We start from the raw sequence: 12,614 nt of genomic DNA, 5'->3' as shown, positions 1-12,614 counted from the left end.
GTATTCTTACCTAGAGAATCTCATGCACAAAGCAGCCTAGTGGGCTACAGTCCATAAGATCGCAAAGAGCTAGACATGACTGAAGCAACTTAGCACACACATCAGTCAATGGGAGGTAACAGAAAAACGTCCTAAACTTCTGGGCACTTTGAGAACTCTGACTTTGAAACTGAATTTGAGACTAAACATTCCAGAAAGAGAATTCATCAAAAAAAAAAAAAAGAACATTTAATGAAGCCCTAAGTAATTAAATGTGTTCACTCTTCCCACTCAGTTTCTTGTATTCAATGCTTCTAACCATGGTTTCATTATACAAAAATTTTCAGCAACTCTACTGATAGGCAGTGAAAACCTAATATGAGAAAAAAATTTCAGAGGAAATCAACAAATGGATCACTTCAGTGGACAGACAAACCATAGTGGCCCACTTTCTATTACATGAATGGCCTGAACAGACCTATCCTTAATTTATAAAAATTGTATCAAAACATGAAAATGAAAGGCTTAAAGCACTGGGCCCAGGTACCAACCTCCGCTGCTCTTCACCGTGTTCTCCTGAAGGGACAGTGAGGCATTCATCCATGTGTCCATGAAGCAACCTGAGGACGTCACCACCAATCAGATACCCTAGAAGGATCGAAACGCAGTCACATTTGAATTGTCATCACTGGATATCGAAAGCTAAACAGATCATCTGATCTGATCTCCTATTTTCATAGACAGAGACACAGAAGTCTGGTAAGGAGTAAGTACTGAACTGAAATCACAGAGATGAGTGGGGTCACCTGCCTTCCACCCCTGAACCCTGGGTTTCCAAGTCCCACAGTCAGTGATATTCCCACTACTATACGTGACCTCAGCCTCATAAAAGCCTCCACTAAACATACAGGCCTGAATAGGCTCAGATTTAAACTTATGTAAGTGAGAATAAGCAGAACAAACTGATACATCCAGAGAAAACCCTGATGCCCAAGCATTGCTGTGATCCAGCACTAAGTCACACACCCTGAAGATGAGAAATCTTGACATTAGCCTAACCAAGCAATACCCTGAGGCCAAAACATGGAGAAAATAACCCCTAGAAAGCTAGCGCTTAAAGTACACACAGGAATAAGCTAAAGTTGACAATAGCGTAAAAATAAGGAGAGCTAAATCTTAACACAAATTTCACTTTTAAGTAGCAATTGAAATAAGTTTCTTAAATGTCATGTATCTTCATTATAGAATATTTTGACACAAACAGCTCTAATTTATTTGCTCACTATCACAATTCCAAAGAAGACTCTCAACTCTGTATCAGGGACCAGACTCCTAATGGAAGTGGAGTCTTTACCTTGGGCTGCTTCACTTCCTGAGCTGATGGGGGCCACGCTCCAGAGGGTCTGCTGGAAAGCAGCATCCACGTGCAAGCTGCCGTTACCGTAAGACAAGTGCTGCAGTAGAGGCAAAAAGAGGCATCACTACAGGCTCTGGGCGCATCTTAACATGCAAGTGTTTCTGGCCACTCTAACTGCACACTGCAGATTTGGAAATGTCCGCAGAGAACCTCTGCTTCAATCCTGTCAATGAAACATGAAGCGACTAGCAGAATGAAAGTTAAGAGTTTATATCTGACTTTGGGTATTTATCAGCTTCCTTCTAAGCATTACTACTCAAGTCGCCAATCGGAAAACATACAAAGTAAAGTAATAAAATAAATTTGTGAAAAAGGACTACTCTGTTGTAAAGGCTTACTGTACAGACAGAGGGCACTTATCATTAAAACTACAATTAAAGTTTTACATATCACACCATGACAGTGTTTTGACAGTGAAGGAGGTGAAATCCATATGACTGATATGTCTCAGTTTTACAGGGTCCTTTAGGAACATTTATCAATAATTTGACATAATAGCCATTAGATGGCAATACTTCCTAATAGGTATCAAAAATCAGGACAGTCAATGTCCTTCAAAATTCATTCATTTTAAATTTCAGATGTTCCTGCTTAAAATCAAATGTATTAAAAGAGGGTCATATTTTACATCTTTAAGAGCCATAATTGATGAACTCTGAAATGATAAGTAAAGGAAAACAAAATTATGAGTACAATCAAATGCCTTGCTTATTTCATTAATCATTACCTGGCTACTGCTGGAACAACCACCTCTTCTCTCAGAGTCATCTCAGTAAACATCACCAACATTCCTATAATATTCCTGCAACATTTTTCAATTTTGACAACAGCTTAAGCTTTTAAAGATTTTAATTGCACTAGAACTTTTCCAGCAATCTGACTCTCCGAGTTAAATAAAGAGCAGCCACAGCATGAAAAGTCACACTGGTATATGTCACAGGTCCTTTTAATAACCAAAGGTCTCTTGTAAGTATACAAATATTTATTATATATATAATATTTATACTAAATATACTAAGTCACCAGGACAGATAGGTACTTCATTTTCTTTCTCTTAAAAACAAAACCAAAGAAATTTGTGACATTTGACATATATGTAATTATCTAGAAAGTAATTTTTTCAGTCAGTAAGATTAAGGGTGAATGCATCAGATTCAGCAATAACATGCTCTTACCCCTCACCCCACACCCTCCTATTCACCTGAACCTGTCACTCTTAAGCAAACTTTCAGCTGACATGCCTTTACTGAATTAATTTCTTCTCTGATATGTTAAAATTCTTTAACTGTTTACAAAGAAATCATATTCCAGCTGCTCTCACAAACAAGAAACATATATTTTCCTACATATCCTTCATCATACAACATTATCCTTTAGTGTATTTTTCTTTCTCCCTCTTGTAAGCTATCTGGCACAGGCTCACAACTGTATTCCTCGCATCCAGAAGGGTTATTAATAAAGAAGTAAGTGCAGAAGCCAATCAGACTTTTCAGATCAAAGTAGCATAAACTTAAAGACTATATTTTAAATTGTTTCATAAACATTCTTATTTCAATGACCAAATCCAGAATAACAGCAAAATAATAGAAAAATACCTACCAAAAAAACTCCATAAAACCGTATGGAATTTATCAAACCATCAGAAGATGATTCAAAATATCAATGCTTGTATTTTCACTTTTGAATTCAAGTGAAAGTTCATGCCACATTATAATACATAGATTTGTTCATTCATCCAGGTTCACTGAATATACTATGCATAAAGCATTGTGCTAAATATTAATAGAACAAATTCCCCACCCTGAGGTTGCTTGCAATCTAGAACGAAAGGTAAAATATATGTACAAAATACTGTGAGTCAGTATTTTTAACACATTAGCTGAACTGTAATTACAGTGCTACAGGAACTGAGACATGAGACCACTTGGACCTGCCTAATCAGAACCGAGTCTATTGTCCTGGGCCTTGAGGACAGGTGGCGTTTCCACAGGAGAGACTGGATTCAGGAGCCAGTATGATCATTTGGCCTGAACCTCATATTGAAATACTTAGAGACGCTGTCTCCAACAGTTTGCACATACATTGAATTTGGGTATCTGTAGTCATAATGTTAATGTGCTAAGTGTAAATATACTAAAAATACCAAAACTTTTCTAACCTAGTTCGGAGATTTTCATTCCTAATATTCCAGAAACCTCATAGTTGGAAGTTGCCTGGGCTTTTTTTTTTTTTTTTTTTTTGGCCCTCTAAGCTCTAATAAGGGAAATAGGATGCAAAGAGGCAGAGATAAAGGAACGTAAGCACAGTAAAGAGTTTCATCTTTGGGGCATACAGCATATACTTAGAAACAGATTAAGACATATGCCTACAGACAAGGCAGGTGCCAGATCAAGGACCTTATTGGGAATAAGGAGCCACTGCAATGAAAAAATAATGGAGGAAGGAGTATTACAATGTAATTCTCAAATCATATCTAAGCCTGAAAGTCAAAGTGTTAATTGCTTAGTTGTGTCTGACTCTTTTTGCTACTCAATGGTCTGTCCATGGAATTCTCTAGGCAAGAATACTGGAGTCGGTAGACATTCCCTTCTCCAAGGGATCTTCCCAACACAGGGATCGAACTAGGGTCTCCTCCATTGCAGGCATGTTCTTTACCGTCTGAGCTACTAGGGAAGCCCAAGATACACAATAAATATAAGCATAAAAATAGGAAAATCTCAGCCTGTTGGAAAAATTTTTTAAAAAAGTCCTTAAGATCATATTACACCATTTGAAGTTATCTAAATAATGTCCACTCTTCTCAAAGAAATATTCTCTAGGCATAACTCTTTCGGATGCCTGTATTTAATTTTGCCACTTCACCAAGAAAGGGAAATCTGCATGAGAACCACACTGTTTGTGAATTCACAGGTCTGTGATGTTAAATATTCAGAAAGCAGTAACAGTTTCAGTAAGTAACACTAAGATGAGTTACCTTAAAGCAAAAACAGATGTCCAAGGTTGAAAGCACAGTTGGCCTTAGGCTGAAACATGTAGCTGCTCTCAAACGTACACACCCTCCAGGGCACTGGAGGGACTTGGGAGAGTCATCTGCTCCCTTCTGTCACCCTGATTCGCATGTGACTCGTTCTCACAGACACACGAATCATCTGAGGAGCTTGCCCAAAAAAGGAAGATTTGGGGAATTTCCTTGGCAATTCAGTGGTTAAAACTTCACCTTCCAATGCAGGGGGGTGCAGGTTTGATTCCTGGTCTGGGAGCTACGATCCCATATGTCTCATGACCAAAAAAGCAAAACAAAACAGAAGCAATACTGAAACAAAATCAATAAAGAATTTAAAAATGGTCTATATTAAAAATCTTACTAAAAAGACAAATTTGAATTCATGAGGTGGGGCCAGCGGGGTGGGAGGGGAGGGGGTTGGGCAGCCAAGGCCACTAATCCAAGAAGCAAGCTTTGAGTAACAAGACTTTGTATGATAGACACACACAATCTCAGGCTTAGAGAAGATGCTATAAATCCCCTCCCAGGGGTTCTCAACCTGGACTCCACTTTGATACTTTCCGTTTCCTTTGTAATCCAGTGTATATATATTGTAGGCATCTTTAAAGCTAAGGAGACAAGGAATATCTGACTGCCCAAAAGGTCCAAAGCACAAAAGTTTTTAAGAATATCCAAATTCAACCTTTATCTGAGGCCTTCATTCACTCATTTCTCTCTCATGAAGGGCCAGGCACTTGGGCCCTAGTGACATGACACTCTGGAAAAATGATCCTCCAGCGACAGGGAACACAAGTAAATAAGATGTATCACCCTTCAGACTTCATGTTTTTAATTCTGAGGAAAAAAACTGAGAGAAACAGTCTATGTTTTCATTACCTGTGCCACAGAGGAAAAAAAAAAAAAAAAGGCGATTGCTGTCTCTCTAGCTATCAATATTTTTATGCAACTTGAGGCAACTCAGTAACCTATATAATCAAACCACCTAGCATTTCTTATCAGAAATAAAGAGGTTGGTATGAGAGAGGAAATTTTTATGAGCCTTAGAATAGCTTTCTTTTAAGCATTTTTCATCACTCTTTCGATTGTGAGGTTCTGCTTTTCCCAATTTACTTTTAGACAGTTGTTTGGTAATATTTTCATGGATTAAAAACAATCTGTTTCTATAGGTGACAGAGAAAATTATTCAAAAATCAATGTTTCAAATGAGAGCAATCCAATCCATGGGTTGAAAATTCATGTGCATACCAGGGTGGTTTTATCTCTAACATAAGCAAGAGTTGTTTTACATGCTTTACTTTATTTTGTGCAGTTTGAAATAGATTCACAGTAATAGCTATTTGATCATGTTTCCTCTCTTTTAAATTGTATTGTTCTCTTATAATTTAAGCTGCTTTGCTAAAGCCTTCTTTTAAAAAAAAGAAATCATTTCAATGGGGAAAAAGAATTCCACACCCCACCCCACACCCCTGCCTTGGATATTCCTAAAAAGAGGATGAAGGTATCATTTTTTGTATTAAAATATGAAACAGCAAGCTTGGAAAAACATTATTTTGGATAAGGGGTTTACAATCTTTTCTGGAGATAAGACCCTTTATTCCTAGGAAATCCTGTAAAGAGGTTCAACCCTTAAAGCAGAAGGTGGAGTACCCCAGGAGTCCAGCACAGTGCCCTCTTCCGTCCAAAGAGAGAGGAGAGAGAAAAATCAGTCCTTCGATCAGTTTCAATTTACCATCCCAACAGATGTAACCTTGATTAGAGCAGCAAGTAAACAATTAGATAGTTTAACCTTAGCTTAACAATCACTGTTAGTGAAGGGAAATTAGACAAAGGCCAACTGACAGCAATGACTTAAAAAAAAAAATCAAGACTGGCAGTGTTTATTTTCAATGTGTGTGTTAGTCGCTCAGTCGTGTCCGACTCTTTGTGACGCCACGGACTGTAGCCCACCAGGCTCCTTTGTCCATGGGATTCTCCAGGCAAGAATACTGGAGTGGGTTGCCATTTCCTTCTCCAAAAAGGCTGATAAAAGTGTGTAAAATCAAGGTGAAATTTATTTTCAGTAGTTAGTTATAACTGCTGTTTTCAGTCAAATTTCTCAACTAATTTTTAACCATATCAGAACCTTCTCAGTATATGACTCTTGCTTACACACAATAGACCTTTATTTAAAATAAACTGTTACATCAGAGTCTGTTTACTCTTCACTTCCCCTCTTTCTCTTCTTCTGGTTAAATATCTGAAGTTCCTTTAACTATTCTTAATAGGTACAAATCTCCCAGGTAAATAATGATAACAATTTTTAGATGTGTCATAGAGCTAAAAGTCTTATCTGGATTAAGCATTCTATTCTCTTAATATCCCTGTGAATGGAGCTATTACCTGGATCCAAAAGATGAAGAAACAGAGAGTTTGAAGAGGTTATGTGACTGGCCCAAGCTCATGCTTATCGGGCTCTGTACTAACAAACAAGTGTGTGTATGTGAGAATATATGCAATCCATTTTCAGTTATTCAGGTTCAGTATGTGGATTATTTCAGCCCTACTGTTTATTCCAACGTCTTTCATTGCCTCACTTTTTACCCTTTCACTTGCTCCAGGTCCTTCTAACTAAGCACCATGTGGTCCTTGAATCCATGAACATAAGACTTCATATTCTTACTATAATCACCCACGTGGAAATGGCAGGTAATAATTAACTATGCCTAAATCCATTCAAACATCCCTCAGCATCTCTAGCCTCAACTCGAACACTAAGTCTTAACAGTATTCTCCTTTAGTTCCATGGGCTTGGTCTGTTTTTCCACTACTTTTTCAAGGGCAGAAACCATGTGTAATATGTGGTTGTTCCTCTGGTTTCCATTATTATATGTGAGGTCCACAGAGATAATCACTAAAATTACTGACTTCATCACCAAATGAAAGTAATTGAAATTTTAACAATCTGCTTGGTCAACTATCTGTAGTTTTTTGGTTTTTGTTTTTTTTAATTTACCTATGTTTTAATTGAAGGATAATTGCTTTAAATAATTGTATTGTTTTCTATCAAACCTCAACAGGAATCAGCCACAGGTATACCTATATCCCCTCCCTCTTGAATCTCCCTCCCATCTGCCTCCCCATCCCACGCCTCTAGTTGATACAGAGCCCCTGTTTGAGTTTCCTGAGCCATACAGCAAATTCCACTTAGCTATCTATTTTACATATGGTAATGTAAGTTTCCATGTTACTCTTTCCATACGTCTCACCCTCTCCTCGCCTCTCCCCAAATCCATAAGTCTGTTTTCTATGTCTGTTTCTCCATTGCTGCCCTGCAAATAAATTGTCCAGCACCATCTTTCTAGATTCCCTATATATGCATTAGCACACGATATTTATCTCTCTCTTTCTGAATATAAAAGTTTATCAGAGGGACAATCCTGGAAGTGCAGTGGTTGAGACTCCACCCTTCTATGCAGGGAGTGCAGATTTAATTCCTGATTGGGGAACTAAGATCCTGCCTGAAGGGCAGTGTGGCCCCCCCAAAAATATATTCTTTTAAAGGGTTATGAGAAAAGGAGTTTAAATAAACTGGTTAAAATGTAGCTTGCTCTGTAAATGTAATTAGTCATGAAGTTCATTTATTTTCCAAGGTAACAGAAGGGGAACCTCATGCATTACAATTACTACCACTGTTTGTACAGTGGTCTTTAATTCCAAGAATGTTCAAATTTATCCTCTCATTGCTTCAACACAGTAACTGTGGTGTTAGGGATAACTGTCACCATTTTGCAATAAGGAAGCCAGAATTCATGGAACTATGTGATTCAAGAACTAGTGGTAGAATGGACACTTAAAAGCCCTGACCTCAGTGAGATTCTGAACTTTCTACTCCTTCTGTGCATACTGATGCCAGCCTGCCAAACTCTGCTCGGTAGTGGAAAGAACAAGCCATACAGCAAAAACATGCACAAATAGAAATAGTTATGCACAAATAGAAATAATATATATGCAGAATTTATAAAATCCCATGGACGGAGTAGCCTGGTAGGCTGCAGTCCATGGGGTCGCAAAGAGTCGGACATGACTGAGCGACTTCACTTTCACTTTTCACTTTCATGCATTGGAGAAGGAAATGGCAACCCACTCCAGTGTTTTTGCCTGGAGAGTCCCAGGGACAGCGGAGCCTGGTGGGCTGCCATCTATGGGGTCGCACAGAGTCAGACACGACTGAAGCGACTTAGCAGTAGCAGCAGCAGAATTTATATACTGAGAAGCAGGCATGAATTATTTTTATTACTGCTATTGGTTTCCAAGTAAAACGACAATTCGAAATGTCTACCTCCTGATCAAACTACATCACCATCACATACACAGCACAGGAACACAGCAAGGGCTTAATAGAAGATTATTTGACAAGCTGGCACACTTGTATGGTCCTAGAAATGTGCGTGGTGTCTGTTTCCACCGATACTGGTTAAAAAAAAATGAGAGGGATGCTCCAGGCCTCCCTTTAGCTCTGCATTATAGCTGCTGCATTTAATAGTTCCTGTCAGTTACATGAGGCCTCATTTCACCACTTCCCTGTCTTCCTCATTACTTCTTCCCTCAAAAGCAAGTAAAACTACATCCTTCCTCCTTAGCAATGTTTTGAAAATTGGAATTAATTGTGTTGGTTAGCAAAAACTTACTTAACCCACAAGACCCACTCTATTTAGAGCCTCATAGAGCCAAGCGGTACCAACTACTTTCTTAATTCAAAATCACACGCAAATATTTTGATTTAAGGAAATGGAAATAAACTCATGCTAACTGATAGAAAGTGTAATTGCAACAATGCTCTATTTCTGATTTTTGTTTCAGTCATCATACACTATGATGTCTGGGATTTTTTTATGTGGATGTTCATGTAGAGTTTATAATACCCCATTTTATATTTGTTTACTTTCACTTTAAAATAAAAAATATTTTGCCCTGGTATCTTATACACTTCCACTGATTGCAATCTTTTGTGAACTTCTGCATATGATTATTTTTACCAAAAATACAATTTACTAAATAAGTTAAATTAAATAGATATTGGCCTTACCACAAAAATAAAAAAACACCTCCTCTGATTAAACATAAACTTCTTTCTTTAATCTTTCATTTCCAGCCCTTTTCCTCTGGAACAATGCAATGTCAGTGAGAGAATTAAACTGCATTTCGTTTATTTCTCCTTTCTTAGCATGACAAGGGTTTCTCCTATAATAATTTGCTTTCATAAATATCAAAATAGGTAATCACAGCCTCATTAATACAGCCTTCTCTTTGGGCACAAAATAACGTCTATGGAATTTCAAATTCCTGATTGGATTGCGTTTATTGCTATTAATAAAATAATCCAAGAACAGTCTCTATCAATGTCATGAATATACATATCCAGGGCATGAGGGAAGTCTGTGTAAATAATCCTGCTAAGCCACATTTTCACACATCACATCATTCCCTTTACTTATGGCGTTATTTATAACTCATCAAATAGAGATACAGGTTTGTTTCTAAGCAATTTTCCTAGATACTGGCAATCTCAGCTTTAAAGGGATCATTTTATTGACCTGTCGCTTATCTGATTCCCAAGTACACGATCTCACTTTCCACACTTACCAGGTACCTTTCAGAGGACACGCTCACTAAGATGAGGTCATCTCCAACCCGCACTTTTTCTCCTTCTGAGCGCTGCTTAGAGGCAGGATGAATGATCCACCAACAAGCTTCACCTGCACAGTGATTGACAAGTGAAACACAAGGAAGGGCCTCTGAGTTTAAAACTTGATGTTCTTGGCCAGTGACTCCAAAATAAAAGAGGGAAATGAAATAAATCTTCAAAATTAGTCTCCTGAAAATAAAACTGTCCTGTTTACACAAACTTTAGAAATTTGAAATTGAATGCAAATTCACCTCACAGACCATGCAAATCAAAAGAATTAGGACAAATTAGCTTTAGAATCTAAAAAAGAGTGAATATATGCTTAAATGATTCAGTGTGCTGCACACCCGAAACTAACACAACATTGCAAATCAACTGTACTTCAGTAAAAATTTAAAAGGAAGAAAGGAAGGGAGGGAAGAAGGGAGGGAGACACAGTGACATGCAAAGATTCTTCTCACAGAAAGTGACTGTGACATTTGGGGAAGTGTGGGGTCTCTTTCTCCCACGAAGAACTGCTTTGAAGGGATATTTATTTATGCCAACATAAGACCAAATTCACCAGCCACACTGATCCAACTTCGTTCCTTAGACAATCACATGTCATTAAGCAGCTCACATGGCTCCTTCCAATTATATCCCGTTTTTTTACCATATGATTTTCAAAAGGATTTGGGGTTTTGTTATGTGACAGTTATATTGTGATAATTAAAAAGCTTCTAATTTGGGTGGATAGTGATTCAAAATGAGCACAAATATTGTCACTTAAGTTTTACTAACTACCCTGTGCCTTATTTTAAAACGTAGTAGTTTCTATTAATCTAGAAGTAAGATAGAAGAGAATTCTACAGAATTGTCTGGGATACATTCTAAAAAGACACATTATTAAGCTATCTGAGTAAACATAAAATTAAATAATTTCTTCTAGAACAAGTCAAGCATAAGCCTCATGAACCGTGTAACCATTCTCCATTCTTCGGTCCCATCACCAAGGATATAAGTGTAAGCACGCAATTCTTCAATCTGTTCATGGCTCTTTTTAAACCTAAATATAAGTTCTATTGCAAAATGAGAATAGTTTTAGTAATGCATTTGTGCTTGTGTGCTAAGTCACTTCAGACGTGTCCGACTCTTTGAGACCCTATCAACTGTAATCCACCAGGCTCCTCTGTCCATAAGATTCTCCAGGCAAGAATACTGGAGTGGGTAAGCCAAGCCCTCCTCCTGGGTATCTTTCTGAGCTAGGGATCAAATCCACGCCTCTTACATCTCCTGCATTGGGAGGTGGGGTTTTTTTTGGGTTTTTTTTGTTGTTGTTGTTTTTTTACCACTAGTGCTACCTGGGAAGCCCCATCTAATAATTATCACTCTCTTTCTCTGTGCCTCCAACTTTATTATTTCTCCATAACACTTATGTTTAGGTTTTTTTGTTTGTTTGTTTTTTACTAATTACCAAATGCCAGAATGTAAATTCTACAATAGTAGGGCATTTGTATGTTTTATTTACTAGGGCTTTGTCAGCTCCTACTAGCATTTTGGAGGCATTTGCTGAATATTTTCTTACACAAACCAGTCTTACTTGACTGTCACCTTGCAGAATTCCATATCTTCATTCACTCAATTCACATTTTTAGAGTTGTAGGAAGTTTTTCATTCGTTCACTCAAACATTGATAAAGCACATGCTTTGTCAACCACTGCTTTAGTAGCTGGAGATATATCAACAAATATGGGAAAAAATGTATCTGCCTTATGAGTTTCATTCTGATTGAGGCAGGCACACAACAAACAATAAATATAGTAAATAGTTTGGTAATTCACAATTAGTACAGAGTTACAGGGGAAATAAAGTAGCATAAGGGAATTAGGGCACAGAGACGAAGATGGCCTTGTTTGGTGAGTTTCACTATTATATAATAGTATCAATGAATGAAAACAAGTTATAGATCATGCACATGGTTTTACTTGTTTTGAGAGAGAGAACTGAAGACCTTTTTCCACACAACTATGTGTGGAAGTAATTACGGTGAAAAAACTGAAAAAAAAAAAAAAAAAAAAACCTAGCCATAACACAGAGGAATGGCTGAGAATATATAGAATTAAATAAAAATGAGAGGAATATATTTATCTTTTTGGTGCCTGGGATTCTCAGAATTCCCCGTATAAGGTGATGTGTTTGTCTATTAAAAAGTTAATTAGGTTGGTAAATAGAACTTTATTTTATCCATTTGTTAGTGGTCACATTTTTAGAGTATGGGAAAGTATTTCAAAAAGGAGGGCAGGTGTGAGTTTCATGTCACCTATAAAAGCAACAACCTGATACAAGTTGATCTATTTCCTTCCATTCCTTTTTCTACTTGGTCCTTAATCTTTAATTCCAAAGGCAGACATGCTCATTGTAAAAAATAAAAGAATCAAATCATACAGAGGTGGATATAGTGTAAAGTCTTTAGAGCATTGAGAAGAAAAACACAATAAAATCTATACTCTCGTATTTTGAGTCTTCAAAAGGATAAATATACTAATATATGTAAATAAATAAATACATAA

The 12,614-nt window shown here is 37.3% G+C and overlaps 1 protein-coding gene across 1 annotated transcript in view; it reads right to left on the bottom strand.

The window, feature by feature from the left end:
* RYR2 (ryanodine receptor 2 (cardiac)) overlaps window positions 1-12,614 on the bottom strand; it is an 826,801-nt gene that overhangs the window by 466,606 nt on the left and 347,581 nt on the right. Inside the window, exons 8-10 of the mRNA XM_010860117.1 lie at window positions 10,023-10,135; window positions 1,334-1,433; window positions 531-627 (exon numbers count right to left, since the gene is read on the bottom strand). Coding sequence (XP_010858419.1) covers window positions 531-627; window positions 1,334-1,433; window positions 10,023-10,135 — 310 coding nt within the window. The remainder of the gene's footprint in view (window positions 1-530; window positions 628-1,333; window positions 1,434-10,022; window positions 10,136-12,614) is intronic.

Source organism: Bison bison, unplaced genomic scaffold (genome assembly GCF_000754665.1).
Source record: "Bison bison bison isolate TAMUID 2011002044 unplaced genomic scaffold, Bison_UMD1.0 scf7180017864462, whole genome shotgun sequence".
Taxonomy (NCBI): domain Eukaryota; kingdom Metazoa; phylum Chordata; class Mammalia; order Artiodactyla; family Bovidae; genus Bison; species Bison bison.
This window is presented reverse-complemented; position numbering and strand designations above follow the sequence as displayed.